The sequence below is a fragment of the Amblyomma americanum genome, chromosome 8, assembly GCF_052857255.1.
Source record: "Amblyomma americanum isolate KBUSLIRL-KWMA chromosome 8, ASM5285725v1, whole genome shotgun sequence".
NCBI lineage: Eukaryota > Metazoa > Arthropoda > Arachnida > Ixodida > Ixodidae > Amblyomma > Amblyomma americanum.
The window spans coordinates 72,941,603-72,965,343 of record NC_135504.1 but is presented as its reverse complement, the minus strand read 5'-3'; the positions used below and the strand labels follow the sequence as shown (position 1 = coordinate 72,965,343).

The 23,741-nt window shown below is 47.9% G+C and overlaps 1 protein-coding gene across 5 annotated transcripts in view; it reads right to left on the bottom strand.

Annotated features, from left to right (window-relative positions):
• Nucleotides 1-1,471: 1,471 nt before the first annotated feature.
• LOC144101906 (sphingosine kinase 1-like) overlaps nt 1,472-23,741 on the bottom strand; it is a 115,160-nt gene continuing 92,890 nt past the window's right edge. For all 5 annotated transcript variants that reach the window (XM_077635125.1, XM_077635126.1, XM_077635127.1 and 2 more), the window contains 8 exons: nt 17,465-17,623; nt 16,689-16,783; nt 14,765-14,880; nt 12,915-13,135; nt 11,634-11,838; nt 9,352-9,547; nt 7,976-8,323; nt 1,472-5,271 (listed from right to left, as the gene is read on the bottom strand). In XM_077635125.1, coding sequence (XP_077491251.1) covers nt 5,221-5,271; nt 7,976-8,323; nt 9,352-9,547; nt 11,634-11,838; nt 12,915-13,135; nt 14,765-14,880; nt 16,689-16,783; nt 17,465-17,623 — 1,391 coding nt within the window. In that variant the 3' untranslated portion in view covers nt 1,472-5,220. The remainder of the gene's footprint in view (nt 5,272-7,975; nt 8,324-9,351; nt 9,548-11,633; nt 11,839-12,914; nt 13,136-14,764; nt 14,881-16,688; nt 16,784-17,464; nt 17,624-23,741) is intronic.

Below are 23,741 nucleotides of genomic sequence, written 5' to 3'. Positions count from 1 at the left end.
TAATGTGAATGGCACGCTAGGCACAGCAGAACATGTCAGGTGCCGACCTTTTCAAGATTCGAAACGAAACATTTTGAAACCGATATTTTTGCGAGCTCCAATTCTTTCTAACCGTGTGTACCAAATCAGTTTGAAAGTTTCCGGTAGAAAGGAAGAAAATGGGGCAATTTAGATAACACCTGTCGCATTCAGTTGCAATCGTCTGCAGTGTTAAATGAAGTATTATACGTTCTTGACAATATAATTGCATGCCTAACTTTCATAGAGCAGAATACGCATTGCGACCGTTCAGCAAGTGCCTGTCAAAGGAGGCCTTCCATTAACATCGCCATCTCAGTAACAGATTGACTCGATGCCAAGAAAGCAGAGCCTTGAAGTTAAATGAAACATTAATATGTAGTGGTGGCATGTCCTTTGATTGCTTGCAGACTGTAATTACAACACTGCTTTATGAACATCTGATTCTGCTGACCCATTCTGTGCAAATAAAGAAGCCTCCTCATTCTCTCAACTTCCCCATGCTACACATGCTGCTGCTTGTATGACTCAATGCTCGGACGAATCTGAGGGAGGGCACACTTGCATGCAGCGCCCCCCCCCCCACCCCAATTCTATGCAAAGGGGAGGTCAGAGCTTCAGCCATCATTCGAAATGAGCCTCCACACCGAGGCTTATTCCCCCCCATTGACTTTGTGTGCCCTTCTCGAGAAGCGAAAGCGAACAACCACAGTCCGAACAGCGTGCAGTCTGTGGCCCAGTAATCCAAGAGGCCCTGGCAGTAGGTGCACATACGAGCAGAATACGTCAAATCAGTCACAAACTTCATGCTGTAGAAGACATATCTATTGCAGATTTCATACACTCCAGGAGGTGACACCCTGCAAAGACAGCCTGGACTGCACTGCTCGTAAGCCACCCAAGGTATTCTCGGTGATCGATGGAGAGGCATTTCAGGGGCCACCTTTTGAAAATGATTTATGGCAAAGGGTTGAATGGCAGCCAATGCAGTGGGCCAGCTCTAAATTCAGTTCACACATTTAATACTGGTTTCGAAGAAACGTGGATACACAGTCATTTATTTCAACTCCACGTTCAGAGTTCTAGCATCATGCTCGCCGAGCAAATACATTTTCATGACAGCACATAAATTACACACCATGTCTATAAGAATTGCAATTTTACTTTAGCAAATCAAATCTCAGACATCCACTGCTTATATCTGCTGCACCACCGTTAGGTGAAACAAAGAACTGCTTGTACGTACACATACATACACTCATTAGGCAGTAAACAAGTTTCCACCTCACTTTATCAGAGCACTGAAGTGCCAGAGGTGCCAACAGACTTCTGTTACAAAGTTCAGAAGCAAAGTGTTCACAAAGGCTTGCACACATGCACAAATTCTTTTTACCTTGCGACATGTATTCTCTCAATGTTGCACATTCTTGGCAGCCATGGACAACACAATGCATTGCATATTTCATTCAGTTTATTTATAGTTGATGTATACAGCTGCTCATGACAGTTCATGCCGGAAGAATGGAGACCACTCATCAAAAAGGCACCTTTGTATTCGGGAGGAGATGGCTGGCGCTTCTATATACATGTGCGCGGTTAAAAACATTCTTGGTTACCAGTGGTTTCCCCATGGCTTGGCTATGCACAGCTGCCATTAGGCATGTACTCACTTTGCAAAAATATCTTACATTAAAATACTCTCTGCCCCGACAACAGTCCAGACCACTGTGCATGCACCAAAGCCCAAGGATTCTGCACACGTACTTGCAAATAATTGATGTGCCAATGTTTAAAAGGAGCCATTTGTTCGTAATTTGTTGCTCACTCAAAGCACATTGGGAAAGGGAGTACTCAAAATAAACAATGTAGTTCGAGGTAGCTGTTGTACCTTGCGTGGTGCCATCTATGCACAAGCACGTATTGGTGGGTGAGCTGGTTAGACATTTCTATTAAACTGCACCAAAATATAGACTGCTGATGGAGAAGACGATTCAAGACACACATAGGCACACTAACAACTGAAAATTTATTCTTGTTGCACAGAATAAATAACTGCAGCCAAGTGATAAACTTGTCCAGAGGTCTCGTCGAAGTCTGGGACACACTCAGGAGCCTCAAAGTGAGCACTCATGAGGACCAAAGGATTTGATTGGATTTTAACGCCCCAAAGTGACTAGGCTATGAAGGATGGCGGAAATTTCAACCCTTCGGGGTTCTTAACGTGCACTGACATCGGACAGAGCACTGGCCTCTGGAATTTCGCCTCCATCGAAATTCAACCGCCGCAGCCGGGATCGAACCCGCATCTTTCGTATCAGCAGCTGAGCGCCATAACGACTGAGGCACCGCGCCAGCCCATGTAGCCCGAAAGCCGATTTTCAGTCTTGTATTGATGCTCATACTGTAATATTGCCGTATAAGCATCTGCCAGTTTGTCCAACGTATGTAGCACCACATGACAGAGGAACGAAATAGTACACTGCTTTCTTAACACAACTGGCATGCTTCTGGCCGTGTTTCTTACGACAAACCTGCTTGTTTTTTCGATGTTCTCTGTTCACCTTTGCACGCATCTTTCCCAGATGTCTCAGAGCGGAACATGAAATCCTGACGCAAGTCCTTTCGTCCACATTTCTCAGACTGTGGGATATGGCGCGAATACATGGAATGGCTACAAGTCTTGTTCTAGAAGTTGCTGCTTGAACCTGGTCTATATGCTGGGTTTCTTGACAATGACGATGAATTTCTATGGCACAAGGGAGTCTGTGGCCAAAGAACGCCACGGCACAAGGTTATTCTTTTTCTCATGGTGGGTTCAAAGACGCATTTCCCAAGCACTTCACCCCTACAGAAGCCACACTTTAGGCAAGAGAAAGTTTGAACCCATTGTGTCACCAGTGGGCACCTTAAGGTGCAGGGGAACGAACCCCGCACCTTGCGAGGCAGATGCTCAATGTTGTTGGGTTTCTTGAGCTTTCTCAGCATTTTTTTCTGCAACAAATGCCATCACATGGTGAGGATGACGCACCTCATTCAGGTGACGACTGACCCGATGGTGAAAACTCCTTTGCAATCAATGCATACACGACTTGTTAAGCGTGTCATGCGTTAACTTTTGAGTGGGATGAATTGAAGTAAAGGATAGGTTTGTTAGCTCTTCGCTTGAACCTCCAGCAAACCTGACAGTATGAGCAATGAACTTACACTTAAATCTAAAAACCTTAATGATGATTATGGATTTTTATGGCGCAAGAGCATCTGTGGCCAAAGAGCGCAATGACACAAAGTTTTTTTTCTTCTACTCAAGGTAGGGTCAAAGACACATTTTCCAATCATTTCACCCTAAATAAGCCGAGCACGAGACACGGGGAAAGCTTAATTGTGCCCATTGTATCACCGGTGGGTACCCGGAGGCACTGGGGATCGAACCCCACACCTCCCGCATGCGAGGCGGATGCTCAACCACTTGGGCATCACTGCGGTCACTCTAAAAAAAACCTTAAAAAATTATCGGTTGGAGGTTAACGAGTCAGGATTAATGTAGAAAATACTGTTTTAAACACTGGCAATACTAATGGTGACTGGTTTACCACATCCTGAAATGCCATAATCTAAAATTGCTAAATAGTCACCAAGAAATCTGAAGTCCTGCAATACATTTGTCTGCTAAGCCCTGTTTCAACAAGTTTTCACTTAGAACGGGGGCTCCCATACTTTGTGTGTGGTGCATAAATGAAAAAAATGGTACTTTAGTGCGTTTTTTTTTTTGCGCTGTGCATGATGGCACTGCTATCATTTGGCTACTGTTATTTATGCTGTGTGACAAGAATAAGCTACCAATTGTTAATGCACCTATGTGTGTCTCATGTCTTCTTCTCAGTCTTCCCTCTATATTTTGGCGCTGTTTAGTAATGACCTATGCGCACAATTAAACACGACATCTCCTACAAATACTGCAGCACCAAAAACCATGCCTCGCACAAGCAGCTCAAAAAATGCACGAAATTGATGTCTCTGAGCTGCAAGAAAGGATTTGGTCTCTACATTCACAAGAAAATTCTTCAGGTGTCATTATCCACTTCAGTTATATAGTCTGCCCCCTACAATCAGCTTCATCAGCACCAAAAACAGGAGCAAATGTCAGCTGCATATCTACACAAGGCAGCTTCGCAACATTGTAAATTCCATCCATTGCAATGCCAGAAGCATTTGTATGCCTGCTGTACTATAGCAGTCGTAAACAGCACTGCATACAGCAAGTGCTGAAGGTTTTTATAAGCCCTACTGATGCAACAAACACAATCAGCTCTCATTTGACAAACCATAGAACAATCTAAACAAGGTTGAATCAGTGAGATGCAATATGGGAACCAAGCAGCCACATAATTCAATCTGGCACCTTCTCAGTGACACTGAATTTAGTTGCTTACTACGTAACAACAAGCCTACCAGGGTCGTTAGGATGGCAATCGGGATCCTGTGAAGAAACCTGAGCACAAAAGCCAGTACATGGATTGGAAGACTTGAAGGATTGTTGGAATAAAACCACATCACAGTCACAAAGTTGGAGGTTCTTGCTACACACACACAAAAAAGAAAATAGTGGCTCTGAGACAAATGACAGACTCAGAAGTGGAACTACAAAGAGGAAAATATTAGGAAAAATGCTATTTAGAGACTATATATATGAATGTACATATTGTGTACCAAGGTGGCACACCACGTCAAACATCATACATCGCGTATGGGCTCATGATCAGAGGGATCAAGTCTGTTTTTGATCCCAGCTAATGGAATGAAGATTGTTGCACACGCACCAACACACAAGAGTCCATTTCCTTCTCTTGCATCGTTGTCAGCCCCAAATCAGCTATGCATGTAGGCTCTTCAGTATAACCCACAAATTCTCTCCAAGCCTACTGACATGACAGGGGTTGACTTGGAGTCCTGTGTGACAGTCACGTGTAAGATTACTTTCGTGCAAACTTGTCACGCTGACATGCCTACCGACACTGGGAATGCACTAAAGGCAGTCATATTGGCAGCTGGCGCATTAAAACGAATATATTCCACATGATACTTCGAAAATTTTCGGCTTAAAATACAGATACTGCACATATTGCCAGATAAATCGTTCCCCTGGAATTAACACGGGCCTGTGCCTTCTCTTAATAAAGTGCCTAGTGGAAGTCTTGTAGAATCCTAGAAGGTCAAGATCCGTCCCAGAGAAGGTAGCACTCGAGCTTGTAGAATCTGGAATCCAGAAAAGACAAAAATATATACCTCCACTGTAAGTGGTTGCTTCATCAGGACACAGCAGTTTTTATACATGAAAGTGCATCTTCTTTCTCATGAGCTCACATTACGTTAACTGTGACAAGTCTGGTCCTGCACAATTCACCTTGTTAACAAGCATGGGGAAGATTTCGAGAGCACTGGTACTTATGTCTGTATTTTACCCTGCAATACAGCAGCACTAAGCTGCAGACACAGCAGTCTAACTTACCGTATTTGCTCGCATATAACCCGCACCAAAATTTGATAAAACCAGTTTAACAGGGGGGTGCAAGTTATCTGAATTTTGATCTTTTTTTTGGGTGGGGGGTGGGGGAGGGGGTGGAGGTGTGGGCTTCACGGCAACGTGCGGCGGCCTCCCGCATGTAGTACGCGATCCCCACTGTCATCGATGCTTGTCAAGCCAATGAGAGGCCAACGAAAGGCATAGCCAAATCGACATTCATAGTCTGCATATTCTTCCCCATGCAATTGACCATGTTTTCTTCAGCCAGCGTGTTGAGCCTAGTGTCAGGCACTGTTTCATATTTGCTCGCGTATAACCCGCACCAAAATTTGAAAAAAAAAAAACGCGTTCAAAATGTGGGGGTTTGCCTGTTTGAGTACTTTGTTTAGGAGCCATAAGTTACACCCTCACACCGACGGACACGTGCGAAAGCTCGATATTCCATTGCTGTGCCAGTGGATTGTGGATGTGTGGAAGGCGATACCAGCCAACTTGGTGCATAAAAGCTCTTAAAAAATGTGCCATCAGTAACAGCTTGGATGGTTCCAAGGACGCTATGTCTTTGAGAGTGGCGATGAAGTCTCGGATGGCAGCAGTAAGAGTGGCAACAATTCGGAATCTGATAACCAGTGACGTGGTGGTGGTCATTTGAAAAAATGTTCTGAAAACAAAATTATCACCGAGTGTGCAGTTGTATCTTTCTGGCGCTAATTTTTTTTTTTTTCAGGTAAACGTGCGGGTTATACGCGAGGTTTCTTTTTTTCGTGCAGTTCAAAGTTAGGGGTGCGGGTTATAAGCCAGTAAATATGGTACTTGCTCAGACAGTGAACCTAAACAAGAGCAGATCATGCAATTCTCCCTGAGGCTACATTTCCCAGACATATGACTTGCAGGGGTGCTTTTGAATCAGCCATGTCATTCACAAATACCATATTCACTCTCATATTTTGCGAACCCATACTTTAAACCAAGCAAAAGGTGCGAGTGGCGAGGCAAAGCCAGCCATACTGCTCTAAGGAAGGTGTCACTGTTGAGGCCAAGCCAAAGTGAAGTCATTCATACCTGATGCATGCGAGCTGCGAGCATGACCAGTTTTTTTGGGGGGGAGGGGGGGGGGGGGTTGAGAGTGCAAGATTAGGACATGGGAACCAACATGCTTCAATAACCTTGATAACAGCGCCTCCCCCAAGTGGAAAGGAGTCGGCACCAGCTAAATAGCCGTAAAGGAGATAACAATGATATAATGGAAAGAAATAACGGCAGCAATGACCACATCGCAGTACATCCTTCTCTTAGGAATCCAAAGGTCATAATGCACAATATACCGCATACTGCCGAGTGCAAGCGGACTCTTTTTTAGAGAAACAATAATTAAAAATTGGAGGTTCATATATATGTATGTGGTGCTGGCCTATATGCCGAGTCTAGCCTACTTTCATCCCAGCTGTGAATAACACAGAGCCTGTGCCCTTGCCCATTACTAGCAAGAAACATAGGGAGCTCCTCAAATAAAAAAAAAAGTCAGTTCCTTTGTACTAAATTGGTTCTCATAAAAAAAAAAAAACTAACTGCACACCATTTATCCTGCCGGTACACACCACAATCAAACTACCAAATCAATTGCTCTTCTGTTTGCCGCTAGTCAACTGCGCCACATGCGAGGGCGCCGTTTCATCACTTTTTATCTTCATTTGAATGCTGGCTTTGTGATTGTATTGTTGTGCAATTATTGTTTTTATTTGCACATTTGCCATCATTCTATCCTGAGAGAACCTGCATAACGTGAGGCGTGGCAGGGCGGAGGGCGGGCTGGGTATGTGTTGACTTATATTTGGAGTCAACTTTTTTTTTTTTACCAGTGAGGGGTGCGAGAAGGGGTGTCGACATATAGGCAACAATATATGGAATGTGTGACGTGCAATGGACTTTGTAGAGCTTTTAGGGTGTGTTTGCAAAATCTCCCCCTGATTTGCACACCCCATTTAAAAAAATTGTGCAAATTACGTGAATAAATATCGTAGGTTTACGCCAAATATAAAGGACCTGTCCACAGATCCATAGGCATCACAATAATACAAGCAGGGAAAAGTAAGCACAATTTTGGTCTTCACGAATAACGAGGAAAGGCCACTGCCTAATGAATGTCTGAGGCATAGCGCAGCATCTTCATATCCAAAGGCTTCCAAGTATTTGCACAAAATGCGATGAAAATGATGTTTTTTTAATGATCACGCTTCCACAATATCTCAGTAAAACATTTGCAAAATAATGGTACATTTCATTTTCCACATCAAGAGAAATCTGCAGGCAGAAGAAATGCTATACTTGGCTATTTAGTCAAAAGGACCAAGGACCGCTAGAGACACGACGGGAAGTTAAAAGAACAGCAGCCAACTACTGCCTGAACAGCACAAGAGTGTTCTCCGGCAGTCTCACCTTGGTCTTGACGACCTCACCGTCGACGGTGATGGTGCTGTCGGTGAAGGTCTCCAGGCGGAATGCGCGCACGGGGATCAGGCGCACGAAAGGAAGGTCCACGTGCTCTCCGGCCTCCTGTGCCTTGAAGTAGCTGAGCACCTGGATGCGCGACGCATCGCCGCGGATGAGCAGGAGCCAGGCGATGCCGTCGTCCAGGCGAGACTCTGGCGCGATGAACAGGTTGGTGCCCAGGTGGCTGACCATGCTCGAGTAGCAGATAATGAAGCGTCCTTCCTCTACCGTCCAGTCATCTGGCACCGGGTCTGTGAGCGCTGGGAAGCCATCCGGCGGCGAGAGCACGGGCTCCTGTTGGTGGAGGAGGCACGAACGTTTGGACATGCGCTTTAATTCATAGACACCACCATGTGAAACGGCTGTTCGCATGCGAATAGAGCAACACAACAGCCACACAGTGGCGCCCGGCAGGAGTTGTAACATGGAAGTTGTAGGCTGGAAGTGCATTTCGCTTTAAAGCAAATTCCATTATAATGTGTGTGCCTTTACTTTTCTGGAAAAATCACCTAAAAAAGTGACCGGACTGCTACCACTGTGCAACGTGATTCAGCGACTGCTCTTAAGGTATTGAGAGGACATAGCAGTAGCGCTAAATAACAAGGACGAAAGGAGAGAAGATAACACAACGCTAGAAAGTTATTGCTATACCTTACAGGTATTGCTATTTGGTGTTATATTGAGGTAGAGAATATGAAAGAGACGATATTTGAGACGATACTATTCTGTCCGTCGTCCATGAGCAATATTTTTGGCACGCCTAAAAAGCATGAACGTAACCAAAAGCGTACCTTAAAGGGAGAGTGAGAAAAAATTCAAGTTGGCCTGTATCAACAGATTACAAAGTTCTAACCACAAGAAAGCTACTGTCACTTTTAGCAGCCAGAAAAGGTCAAAAGATGAAACAATAGTATTGCGGCCACTGGCCATTTTCACAAGCAGACTGCGAAGATGTCAGGACACTTTTTCCTTACACCCCTAAAGTTCGGCTACACTGCCTTTACCTTCCAAATGGAGATCATGGAGTGCTTTTCTGTCTTTACACCATGAGTTTTTATTGTGCGGTGGGAAAAACAAATGTTCCAGCTTTAAATTCATTTTTTTCAACGATAAGTCAGTCTTTTGCTGCTGACCAAACATCAACACTGTCCCAAGGGGCCCAATAATCAATTTCCACTAAAGGCAAAAATTGGCTACGGCAGCCCTAAGTGCCCTTGTAACTTAGCAGGCCTTACCATCACTTTCCAGCTGTAATGAAACGTGCTCAGGTAAAGTGTACATCTTTATTTAGGAAAAAAGGTCTTGTCTATTCTATGCAGTACCTGCTGCTTGGGCCCCGGCGCACGTTCGACAGTGGAGTCTGCTACCAGCTCCAGCTCGGGTGGCAATTCTTCGCCCGTGACCTGATCGGCTGGCCCCGGGACAGCACACACTGTGGCATGCTCGAAGCTGCCGCCGTTGGCTCCCTCAGGAGGCGTCACATACTCGCCCGTGTGGCCCTCTGGCGCACTTTCAGACCTGCAGAGGAAAAAAGAGAGAAAATATGCGAAAAAAAATGACCGATTTGCCGGGTTATGCCACATGCAAACCAGGTGCCCTAGCACTTCGGTTGTCGGGTTCAGATCTATTGTTCACGGATGGAAGTTGTTTGGATAGCGATAATGGGTTGATGACCATATATGCTGAATTGGTCATTCTCTATTTTGTATTCATACATCGCTGGTAGTTCCCATACCACTCCTGGCCCAGTGGTGCAACAGTTAAGCGATGAACTACTGCCCTGCGATGGCATATGCTGCCACCCATGGAGCTTGTGTGACCCAACCTCTCGCAATCAATCAATTAAACTACGACCTGCCACAGTGGGCATAGTGTAGCTATAGAGAGATAAGCAATGGCGAAATCAGCGAATGGGAGCTCTCAAGCTAGAGAACTAAAAGTACACTTTCGAAGCGATAAGCCAAAACACAGGTACCGAATTGATGCCTTATTGCCATCACTGTACCAAGCGCTACCCATGCTAACGACATCCTACTCATAGGCTTTTGTGCGTTTGAAATGGTTGCTGTGATGTTGAATGAACACTTCAACAGTGTTCAAAGCAAGGCAGGCAGGTCTCGCACAAACATGGAAGCGCTGCAAAGGAGGCTATAAGGTATGCAACAATACAATTTTAATAAACAAGAAAAAAAAATATTGGATTTGTTAAACCCGTCACTTCCATATTGTTTCTTATTATGACCAGCAAACATACAGCATTTGAAGACCCACACAAAAACAGATGGGCACGGCCCTGAAAATTGGGCAGGAGCTTTTTTCACTCATTGAGGAAGAGTTGATTTTGTTCACTAACAGGTACTGTCGTGAGCAAAAGTGGTATACTCCGCTCGGCGCGTGGCAAAGCGAGCGAAAACTGCATCGCAATGCCATCTACAGGTGACGTCTGTGGTCGAGACAGGCGATCAGGAACCCTTCCTAATCTGCAGGCTTGTCGCCTGACTCTCTTGGTTGCAACGCCCTGCAGCATGCCGAAATGCTGAGCATCGCCGCTGTAGGAGCGATCCAGGGCGCAAAAGTTCTGTGCAGTCATGGAGCGGTGCGCCAGCACATATCTACCGAAAGCGCAGCGAAAACAAAAAGAAAACAAAGCGGAAGATCCCTGGATCGCTCCTACAGCAGCGATGCTCAGCATTTCGGCGTGTTGCAGGGCGTTGCAACCGAGAGAGTCAGGCGACAAGCCTGCAGATTAGGAAGGGTTCCTGATCGCCTGTCGACCACAGACGTCGCCTGTAGATGGCATTGCGATGCAGTTTTCGCTCGCTCTGCCACGCGCCGAGCGGAGTATACCACTTTTGCTCACGACAGTACCTTAAAAACGTCTAGTCCCTACGTTCAATTATGGCTGGAAAATGAATACACCATGCTCTTGTCACCCAATTTGTGTTCTTTTTTTTTCAACTTTTGTGGAACAATGTGTGCAATAAATATAGCCCCCTCCTCTCCGGAACACAAGTAGGGATACCCTGACGCCACCACCACTGTACAGACACATTAAGGAGTTTAGGAGGTGCTTTCCGCCACCGTGATCTGCTTGCAAGGGACTGGCTAGAGCATGTGCAGCGGCAGGTAATGCGCCCACACCTAACCCCTCTGGGCCACCTGCACATTAAGTGTTGGAGCCTTTGGGAAGAGGTTGCGGATCACACTGCGTTGATACCCTTCCATTGCTCAGGGGTGAGGAGATGGTTTATGGTTTATGGGGGTTTAACGTCCCAAAGCGACTAAGGCTATGAGGGACGCCGTAGTAAATTTAGACCACCTGGGGTTCTTTAACGTGCACTGACATCGCTCAGTACATGGGCCTCTAGAATTTCACCTCCATCGAAATTCGACCGCCGCGGCCTGGATCGAAACCGCCTCTTTCGAGTCAGCAGCCAAACGCCATAACCACTGAGCCACCACGGTGGCCAATGGAATTATGACTACAAGCCTCTGCATGTGCCTGCTGAGTAAAACTCAAATACAATGCCACAAGCAGCGAGCTTCTCAACTCCTCAGCGCATTTCGCTGGACGTATAAAAGACCTATCCTATAGGCTCCCTACCTCTGGAGCAGCCTGGTGCTTCCGTTCTGTGTGCTGCAGAGCCCAGTGAGGTCCACGCCCGATGACTGATGTCGGGGCGGAGGCGCGCCGGAGGACGTGCCATTGCGTGGCGTGGGCACCAGCCGTGGGATCATGCCGTTGCTGTTCTTGCCCAGCCTGTCAGTGGCCGGCAGGTACGATATCCGGCCGTGGTACGTCCGCAGGTCTGCGCGATGCGCATGTAGAGAGCATGCGTGCTAACATTGGCAGTCATGCAGTATGCGGCCACTTACAATCTCGTTTTTGACACCGCACGCAAGCGTCGGAACTCAAAGAGGCCCCCTTGGAAGTACCACAACGTTCCATCCACAGTTAGTTTTTTTGTCCGAAAGTTGTGCTGTCAAGTGCTATTCCATGCAAAGGTGACTGAAAAACAATGCGCGCCCACCTCTTGGTCGACATGTACTTGACTAATTTTGTGTCATTTCATTTCCCATACAAAAAGTACAATTTAGAAGCTGGGAAAAATTTGCTAACATACACAAAATTTCGCACTGTGCTGAAGTTAAAGCTGCACACACAATGCCACCAGAGCTTGTGGTAAGGGTGCTTTCCAGGCAGCTGGCATTAGGAGTGCTATGTGCATCAAACACTCTGGGTGGTATAAGACACCTACACTATCTGTTCACCACATTAATTTACTGCTTTACCAAATGGCAGTGAACTATTAAGCAATGTGCACTTCTCTGTGCATGAATCGTTATGCCAGTGCCAGCAAACATGGCTGCAGCTGTTTCGGTTTCTAAAGGATTAGTCCCCTTCAAAACTTCACCTACAAAAATAGTGCAAAGAGGATAAACTTAAACATCCGGTTAGAAATGCAAAGGTTACGTCAGGGTTGTTTATCAAAATGTCCTATTTGTTCTAACCGACCCACCTAAAACCATAGTGCACTTGAAGCAATGCATACAATAGAAGCCAACTCTATTTACACCTAGATGCTTCCCATAATTGTTACATGGTGCCCCAAGTGCCATATTGATGACATTACAGCAGACTATCCCGTCAAGCTTCCTCCCTGTATTCTTGTAATGAAGCCCTATGCCACACAACGGCCATGAACTGCAAAGCACGAAAAGGGGTGCAACTGCCATCGTACTGTTCCAAAGGTGCACAAAGTTATCTGTATGCCACTGAAAGTGATCTGGCAGATTTTAAGCAATAACACTACAGATTAATGCTTTGCAGACAAGTGCGGTATGAAGCGGCCAACGGAGGACTACATGAAAGGGGTTTGCTCACTGAAGACCCTCCAGAAAGCCCACAGGGTGAACCGAATCTCGCCGATGGCACGCAGCTTCTCGGACTCGATGTCGATGTCAGCCATGATGCCCCAGCCGACGGTCAGGAAGGAATAGAGAGGTCCCGCCGGAGTTTCCACCTTCATCAGGTCCAGTGGTGCCACGCGACCCTTGGCAATGCCCAGCGTCGACGCTAGGATCGGGTCATTCACGTACGGCTCACTGCGACGGAACCCGAGGAGAGATGAGAAGGGGAAAAATTCACAGGCGCCTAACAGCTCTCGCTGTAAAAAAAGATAGTACAACAAAGTTTGTGAGGCTTGCTTGTAAACAACAGGGAGTATATGAAGTTATTCTTTTGAAAACAATCAATACAATTCCTTCACTCATTACGTAGTCTAGCATTTGGTTTTGACGTCATGAGTTGGAATCGAATGGTGGCAGAAGAATGTCCCATCTTCAAATCTGATTTTCTCAGCAATTTAATAAGTCTCTTGCAACTGGACAAATATAAACATAACCAGAAAGAGTCATAGAATCAATTTTTACTGCAAACAAAATTTGGACGGAGTTGGCCTCAGTGTCAGGGCCAAAACTGCTGCAGGCCAAAATAGTCCTTTGTGGAGTCTTCTGGAAAGGATAAAACATGCAAGCAAAAAAATTAGCTGCGGATTAACTGCTGCTGAACCTGGTCAGAGAGCGAAAGATGTGGTGTATCGGGCAAGTAGACGCGGCTTGGCGTCTATAACGTTGAGTGCGTTTGTTCCGCACACTGGATAGGCAGCACACCTACCCTGCCACCCTGGCACGTGGCAGTTAAATAAATGGTTTATCCCGACAGGTTGGTCAGCCAATGTACGGTGCAGCCTGTTTTACCGCCTTCTACAGACAAATCTAAAGGTCAGACGTCAAAGTTCAAGTGTTGCAACACCATGGTGGACCACACGTGGCAAGGCCTATGGCCACACTCGACCTCTGGCTCACTTGAAAGTCAACCAGCAACGCATGGCGAAATCGGCTTTACCTAGCATAGTGAAGCTTTCGCTTCAATATTTACAGGCAACCACTTTTGCCCTTGAGGCATTGCCCATGCCAATGCAAGGGCAACTGCACTGAAAATTGAAAACTGGTTGTTGGGGAATGGAAATGGTGCAGTATCTATCTCGCATCTCGGCAGCAACCTGAAACACACCCTAAGGGAAGGGATAAAGGAGGGACTCAGAGCAGAAATGAAGAAAGAGGTGCCACAGAGAAGAGTTCCAGAGGAGGGCTCCGGAATAATTCCGACCACCCGGGGATCTTTATCGTGCGCCGACATCGCACAGCACACAGCACCTTTTGCGTTTCGCCTCCATAGAAAGACGGCCGCCGAGGTCGGGTTCGAACCCGGGTACTCCGGATCACTATAGACAAGCGGCCCAACCAGTGAGCCACCGCGGCGGGTCCAAATGCATTGCCTCAACGGATTCCGGGCTTATTGAAGCGCGCTAAAAGGGCAAGAAGCTGGAAATGATTGAACCGTCACACGAGTGTCAGTTTTTGTCACTTGTTTCAGAGCTCAATTTGACAGGCGTAGGAGCATACCGGCGCCACCAGACTTCACGGCCCGCCAACGGCGCTGGACGTCCCATGCTGTCATTCTTGTGCCGCACTTACAACTGCGCGGCCCATCGCACACGCTGCGCAGCAGTGCTCTTCTCCTTGTTTGACATCTCCCCAGATCCCGCACGCTTCGCAAAGCGCACAGCAGCAAAAAAATAATGAACCCATACAGGCAAGTCACATTCCGGCAGTGCCACACACCGTATACTGTAATCCCGAACTGTCCGATAGGATTGCGGCCTCGCTCACCCGGCGGCGTGGCTGATGGTGCGGGCGAGGCCGTTGCCCGATCCTCCGGGGATGATGCCGATGGGGATCTTGACGGCCAGCTCCCAGTCGGGCCGCTCCATGAGACCATTGTACACCTGCGCGCCCAAAAAAGGGGAGGCACGACGCTTAGAAACTGCTTGCGCCGCAGCAAGGCCGGTGTAAAACCCCCAAGGACAATCAGCAAAGGATAGAAGCATCATCATCACCATCAGCCTGACTGCACCCGCTGCAGGGCAAAAACCTCTCCCATGTCTCTCCAATTACCTGCCCTGCAAAGGCCACCCAGTGTGTGCGTGGTCCCCTCAGTTATCCAGACCAACCCAAGCAACTCATTGTATATTATGGCATAACACGCTCCATTAGCACCCTCATTCTCCTCTTAATTTCCATTTCCCAGAGAGAAGTAGCAGGCCACGGTGACAGTCACATTACCGCCGGCCGACCTCTCCATCTTTCCCTTCGTTAAATTACTCTCTCTCACTTTCTCACCCGCCCACCTAACTTTCGCCGGCCCTGCTACGCTTACTTTCTCTTGGAATCCACTCCGTACCCCTCAGGGCCAGCAGTTATCTTGCCTTCGAATTACATGCCCTGGCCAAGCCCGTTTTTTGCACTATCATTTTCCTTTCCATGGCTCGCTGCGTTGTCCTTATATAAGTTAACCAGAACCTTTTTCGTTAGCCTCCACGTTTCTGGTCCATAGGCGAGCACCGGTAAGATACAGCTGTTGGAACACTTTTCTCTTGAGGGATATTGGTAAACTGCCATTCATGATCTGAGAGGAACTGCCATATGCTCTCCACCAAATGCTTGAAGTCAGGAGGGTCTCGGGGAGTCGCATACCCCGGCAGGTACCACCAATGACATGGGACCTACACCTCCCACGCCAGAATGCAGTGACTGCACGAATCCAAAGCAAGCAACCATTATTTTATTCTTATCGCCAAGGGTGACCGGTACATTTCTTATTTATCGTTTGGAAAAATTTCACCGAGAGTTTTGGCGAGGATCACCAAAACGTATTCTAGGACCCGAGACGGTGAAAAATAAAAAGTGGGCAGCACTACACAAAGGCTGTGAGAGAAGGGGAAACCCGCGTCCTCACTAGGAGTCAGTCGCGGAACTGGCCACTCAGCCCCAAGGCTCCACGAGCTGAAGTCACTTAATTCCCTCCAGGAAATGGGCGAATGGGACGACGCATTGCGGCCTCGTGGGGCCGCATTTAAAAAATAAGTCGCACTGAAAAAAGTGCACGTAAACGCCGCTGCGAATGGCAAAGCGCTAATCCGGGTGTACAGCTTCTTATATTTTACTTTCAACCTTTCCCGCCGAGAGCAACAAAGAAAAGGCTACCAGTGGATAACGACCCCATCGCTCACAGCCGACATCAGGAAGCCTAAAGGTATCGCTTCTGTTTAGCTCTACCACCAGTGCTTCCACCATCCGCTCATTTGTGCATCTGGCACGCGCGTTAAAGGGACCCTGAAATGATTTCGATGGGGATATTCTAGTGCAACAACCTGTCAGTATATAGAGCTTGTTTTTGTGGGCATTTGAGTCAAATTTGAAGGCTATGACGTGGACCCCATAATTTAGAATTTTTTTTAATCGCTGCTCGCAGTAGCTCGCAACCGATTAGGGCGACACACCTCACCGCGCGTCCCCTACCCCGATGACGTCAGTGGGCCGATGCCGTCAGTGGGCGAGCGGGGACGGCAGCCCGGGCCAAGCACTTACCTCCTATACCAGTCTTAAAAACAATGCCTGAGCTACAACCGCTGCCAACCGAGACCTTGGCAACGTTTAGCTAACATCGAAGGCTGCCCTCGGTCAAGTAGGGGAAGCGTACAGCGCACCGAACTTCAACACGAGCGTAAGGAAAAGGCTGAAGGAGAAGACGCACCTCGTACAGCAGCCCGTCGCCAGAGATGATGAGGATGCCGCTCCACTGCTTCAGGTTGAGGCCCTTAATAAAGTCCCGCGCGTGGTTCTGGCGCTCTGCGAAAAAAGGGGGCGCAATGCGGTCACCTTCGTCATGACCATGGAAACAAAGCTTGGCCCCGGATGGTCTCCCTGTCTCTCTTGTTGCGTGTTTGTGTAGCTGACATTCGTGTAGGTGCAAGTCCAAGCAATACAAAAAGGAACAGCTGAATAGCTTGATGTCAACTACTACTGTCCAAGTACCACTTAGAACCAATTTTTTTTTATGTTTGCCTCTAGACGCGCAATCCAATTAATTCCATCTTCAGGTCTCTGCGTAAAAAGCAGAAATGAATGATTCTTGATCGCAAACTAAGGGTTCCTCTTCATATTTTCTATACCTGCACAGGTCCCGCCAAATGTAAACCTGTTTTTTGGTTCATGGGCCGTGTGTGTATTACGTGACACATTTGGTTTATGGTGTGGCCTATGGGGGTTTGATGTCCCAAGGCGACTCAGGTTATGAGGGACGCCGTAGTGGAGGGCTCCGGAAATTTCGACCACCTGGGGTTCTTTAACGTGCACTGACATCGCACAGCACACGGGCCTCTAGAATTTCGCCTCCCCATCGAAATGCGACAGCGGCGGCCGGGATCGAACCCGCGTCTTTCGTGTCAGCAGCCGAGCGCCATAAACCACCGAGGCACCGCGGCGGCAATCTGCCTGTTCCCGCCTAACCCACACGGCCTGTCCTCTCACCGGTGACCAGCAGCAGGTGCGAGATGTCGGCCTCGGCCAGGATGGGGCGCACCCTGTGGAGGAAGATCTCGAGGCTGCGGCCGGGGCCGCTCTTGGGGTTCACGATGACCAGGTAGTGCCGCTGCGCAGGAAGCTCCTGGGGGACCATCGCCGCCCCATCTGTGTATATACAGAGAAAAAGAAGATGGGGAACGTTAAAGATTCCCAGGTGGTCGAAATTATTCCGGAGCCCTCCACTACGGCACCTCTTCTTCCTTTCTACTTTCACTCCCTCCTTTATCCCTTCCCTTACGGCGCGGTTCAGGTGTCCGCCGATATGAGACAGATACTGCGCCATTTCCTTTCCCCAAAAACCAATTATTATTTATTATTATTAACGTTATTGTGATATGTGAACGCCAGACTGAGCAGAGGCTGGGAAGCATAAGTACTACGTACGCCACGTCTGGTGACCAGCACAGGACGATACGATACCAGCAGTAAATGAAAACGTTTATACGCGGAACAGCGTATATGGGCTTTCCGAAAAGACGATTAACACACACAAAAAAAGCGATGTAGGCAAAATTTGTGGGGCCACAGTGCCGACGGTAACTGCGTCTTCGAAATTCTGAAAACGTATATAGATATTAAGTACGTAAGGCTACACGCCTCTCAGTAATTAAGCAGCCCAACGGTAATAGCTAACTATTCGATATTAGTTAACCAGCCTGCTAGTCAGCACTTCGCTGTACTGTGATGTGCTGCACGGCCGATAACACTATGGCGAAAAAAGCTCTCTTCTAACTCAAAAAGCCCATCTTAAAAGAATTGCGTAAAGTCTTAGGCGAAACACCCTCTATAGAGCTCGACGTTAATTGACCAATAACCATAAAGGGGCATTGATCACCTAGCTCAGTTAGAGCGACACCCTCTGAAACGGGTGGTTCAAGGCCGGCTGCATACGAAGCGGCTAACACGCTACTAGACGCTGTAGACGAGCTTCCCCTCCTACGGCGAGAGAAAAAGACGCCTACGCGCGGGGCGACGTCAAAAACTAGACGCGCGACGCGTAACCATAAAAACGACGCCCTTCTAACTATTTATACGAACAAAGTGCGAGCCTCGCTATGCAATCAGCCGCGGCGGCAGCAGCAGCAGCAGCAAAATCTTCATACAGGCATATTTGGCAGTCAAGAGGAAAGAAAAAGCTATCCGGCCGCCACGCTCCGTCGCGTATGCAGGTTTTACCGAGGGAGGTGAAAGAAGGGAAGAAGAGATCGCTATCCAGCCCGTATGCAATTCCAAATAAAAAGACCAAAGACCACGCAGTCGGCGACTCGAAGCACACCGTGGGCCTGTTTTTGCACCGACCAACGGATTGATTTATCGGGCCGAAAACCAACAGCGGAGAGAAATATCGACCCCGCAGCACCCTGCGTCCGCCCTGCGCAAGGAATTAACAACTGAGGCGGTACACTTAAGCTCCGCCTTAAGGGCGTGACGCGATAGCGTTAATGGGTACCCCCGATGGCCTAGGGTCCTCTCTGCATATCACTTCGCAAACACGACCACTGTTCTTTTATTATGTGCGTTTTTTCTTCTTTATTTTCGTTCTATTTTATTTATGCTGTATACACCAACGCGGAATTGCGTAGCCATGTCATCATCGTTGCCCTGTGTGATCGTTGTGGATGTATTTGAATTACACGCGCGAGGCCATGTGGTTGTGACGTCACGACCCTCTAGACCAATACAGATTTACTCGACATGACAACGGCAACGCTGCCGCGTTAAAATTTAGCGCGCGCGTTTTTTTTTTTTTTATAGTGCACAAGGCGGTCGCACAGGCTCGCATAACGTATTGGAAACTAAACGATATCAGCAGCCTCCGAAAGCCGTTCCCGCACCAATGTTATGAGACCGCGCGGACATCAGGTGAGATGGTACATGTCGCCCTCTATCCTATCAACTAAAATCCACAACGAAATGTAAATTACCTCAGTTACATCGAAATTCACACCGAAAATTTAGAGCTGGTCGCATTCATAACCTGTTGGACAGGCCGGAATTTTCGCAGCCCACCCACGTTCTGATTACGCACACAAGGAAACCGGTTACTGTCGCCGCAAACGTTTTACGTCACCGTGACGCGGTTGCTGCGCGCGTCGTCCGGTTTCACAACGGCGCAGGGCAACCGGTGAGACAGATAACTGTTCCCCTTTCATTTTCGCCTAGCGAAATCGAACAGACTTAATAAGCATCAGCTCATTCATGCCAAGCAAGTGTTTCTCGCCGACAGTCACCATCTTGCCAGAACAATTATGCGGGCTCAGTTCCAACTTTAGGGACAGACATCTACATATAGGAACACATACGTGCCACGAGAGTTACACAAAACGGAGTAGTCGACTAATACAATCTGCCTCCAGCCTGCGCGCTAAGTGCATTAATTAGGAGATTGGGGGGGGGGGTGGGGGGTGGGCAACTGCCCACTGCCCGTACGCATAGCCGCATGAAATAGGTGCAAAAGCGGCTTTCGTGCACGACGCACCGGTAGTTTATGTTTATACATATACAATACAAGCCGTAAATCGGAGGTTAGATCATAAAATTACGGTGAGGATCAAGCATTTTTATGGCGCAAGGGCATCTGTGGCCAAAGAGCGCCATGGCACAAGTTTTTTTTTTCTTCGTCTAACAAAGGTGGCTTAACAGACCCCATTTCCCAAGCAACTTCACCCCAAAAAAGCCGAACACAAGGCCAGCGCTTGCACCCATAGCGTCACCGGTGGGTGCCCAGCGGCACTGTAGGATCGAACCCCGCACCTCCCACTTTCGAGGTGCATGTTCAAACTAATACAGGCCATCACTGCGGTGCACACGATAAATTTTTTTCAAAATCAGTTTCTTTAGTCGCTCGTCTGCAAGGTTGGAAGAGCCGTTATCAGGGCCCAATATTCCCCCAATGTGCCATTTTTTTTTACCTCCCAACGCAGGCAGGAAGCGTCGGCATATCATGGCGGCGCACACGTTTTTCCGATTTCCTGACGCGTGTTACAAAACGAAATGCCACAAGGAAGCTGAATATATCCCGGAAGTGCTTCGCCGATTTCTGCCGAACCGATGCGAGGCTTTCTTTAAAGCCTTCGCGCTGTTTCCCGTTTCCAGTGAGCTGTAACACCTCGAAGTGTATGTTTAGCACCTCCGGGTACACGGGACAGGCTTCGCATGCATGAAACTGGCAAAAAATTGGCAAGCCAATCTCGTCGTCAAGGCACATGTAAAGCAAGAAATGCATGTCATTAATCGGTGCCTCATAGATGGTGGTAGCTAGCTGCACCCCTATATTGAAAAGCCTCCGCCATCAGCCTTAGCTGCAAAGTGCTGTCAGCTTCCGTCGCCTCGTGCGCAATGCACGTTTCATACACCAGGTGCGACGCTGTGAAAGGTACGGAATTAGTCCGCAGGGAAAAAATTAAGAGAGGCGTGTTATTCTGCGCTTGCTTTGGGGCCGAGCGGTCCAAGACACGACAAAGCGCAGCGTGTCGTCAGCGCTAACAGCGCGCGGTTAATCAAGCTCGTGACGACTGCGTCATGCCCATCGCGGTGGCTCAGTGGATATGGCGCTCGACTGCTGACCCGAAAGATGCCCGTCCGGATCCCGGCCGCATTGGTCGCATTTCGATGGAGGTGATCGAAATTCTACAGGCCCGTGTACTGTGCGATGTCAGTGCACGTTAAAGATCGCCAGGTGGTCGAAATTTCCGGAGCCCTCCACTACGGCGTCCCTCATAGCCTGAGTCGCCTTGGGACATCAAACCCCCATAGACCACACCATAAACCAAATGTGTCATGTAATAGACATACAGGGCAAAGAATTTATTGCTTATCGCTCACCACAAGGAGCTCACTACCATTTGATCGCGGATGTATAGGCAGCACAAACAAGAGCGCTATATCGTTGACAGCGTTGCTCCCGGTGTATGAAACGGCGTATATAGTGTCCCGTAGTGTGCTCTGAGCGCACTACACGCAGCGAAAGTCCCAACGTTCTGAGGAATTTCGGCCTCGGCCAAGCAGCGCGTGCTGGCTCCATCTCCCTTTATTCAAGACGTGTGCTTCCCTTCTTTCATATCCCGGCCGCGGCGGTCGAATTTCGATGGAGGCGAAATTCTAGAGACCCGTGTACTGTGCGATGTCAGCGCACGTTTAAGAACCCCAGGTGGTCGAAATTTCCGGAGCCCTCCACTACGGCGTCCCTCATAGCCTGAGTAGCTTTGGGACGTTAAACCCCCATAAACCAAACCAAACCTTCTTTCATGGCGCGGTTTAGGTGTCCTCCCAGAAGTATCAAGCAGTTACACATACGCATGTCTTTTTCTGAAAACTAATTTTTCGCGGCGCGACATGAATAGATGAGAGACGATGATGATCAATTTTCAATCAATCATCAATAAATCACGCCGCACGAGAGCCGGCCGCGATGGCCGATAAAGGTTTTAGAGCAAGGCAAAATCGGCACTTTGCGCATTCGCGTTCACACACCACGCCCCTCAAGACAAAAGAATAGAAAGCGACACAGCGGAAGCGGAAACAGCATGAATACCAATACCGATCGTACTCTACTCTATATAAAATCTATAGAAAAGCGGACCATCGCGCACCGAAGCAGAAATTTCCAGCATTAATCCCAGTAACGCAGGACTTACGGCAATAAACTATACACACCGAGGCATTACCCGTCAAAACCTGGCTACACGGGACAATTTTTTTTTGTGAACTGTTAACTGCTGTGTGTGTGATGTACCAGAAAAGATCGAGCACTGCTTTATCAACCGTAAAGACGCATTTTGCTTTGGGAAGTGTTAAATACGAACCCAAAGAAATAATACGTTTTATATCCCCATAGCCTAACATACCTTACTGCCATTCAACATGATCATGAACTGTACGATAAGATATTTCTCCTTGGAGTGCATGGACAGCTTGTGGAAAACGTGCACGTTTAATCCAAATGCCGACCCTGTTGTTGCTCCTAAAACACATTTCAATCGGACGGTGCTCCCGCTGAAGAACATTTTTGACCAAATCCGGTAACAACCGGACTGATATGCAACGCTGATGTGTCATGTTTCCTTCCCCCGGCCTCTTTTCAGTTGCTTAAGTTAGGCGTATTTATTTGTTCTTTTGTTACGTCAATGCTACGTAGCTACTTAAGGGCTGCTTTGTAATTAGTCTCTGTATGCAGCCTCTTACTGCATCCCATAAAGGCCTGCAACACGGAGGAAGAGTTGCTCCGCGGCCTGCAATAAATACTATGTTTGAAGAAAAAAAAATGCCGCGATGGCCCAGTGGCCAACGTATCGACTAACAAAGCTGCTTTCTACTGGCCCTTATAAAAATGGTATATAGACAGAATATAGACTTCCCATAGATATTTCTTTGTCATTCACAGTCTATAGAGTGACAAAAGATTAAAGTCTATTAAATGTGTACGGCCATCAATCTATAGATTGTCTATAGAGTGTCTATAGGATTTGTATTCCCTATAGACTATTCTCTAGAATTTGTCTATAGACTGTCTAAAGAAACCTTTGTAAGGGGGATGCCATTCGATCTGAAATGTTCGGCGTGTTTTCGCACAAGTTCGGCTTAATTTCTGACCTCATGGTTAACCGCAGTTCCCGGATCATGTTCGCCTGGACTTGCCGGGAATACAAAGGTAAAACAATTTCACGCTTAATAAAGGCTGGACGTGTTGACGAAACCGTGGAAAAAAACAAATCACCGGAGATCATCAACGCCGCGTCAACACAATCTACGGATCGAATCCGTTGGCGCCAGGTGCGAAAGCCGATGCCTCCTCGGCTAGTACGGCGAGTTCGCCCAAAGTCCGGAAAGGAGTGACGGCATTCGGAACCCCATCCGTAGGAGAAGTGCTGAAACTCGAAACCCCTGCCGCAATCACGTACGTGCATATGCAATGGGCAGCAACAGAAAGCGACCGCAGCGGCTGCATAACGGCGACAGCGCGATGAGCCAGCCTTGCAGGAGAGGCCGGCATCACGGCGCAGCTGTCACACAAACACGCGCGAATGAATTCCCACGCCGCGGCTGCAGTCCAGGCATTTTGAAAATGGCTGTACGTGTGTGCAGGTGGATGACGGCGCGGGGCACACGAGAATATGCGATGAAGTCAGCATGCATCCAGGCCAAGTCCGTGTAACCCACCGCCCAACAGTGGCGTCTTTATCACGACGAACCTATTCATTACTAAGTATACTAGCTACAAACT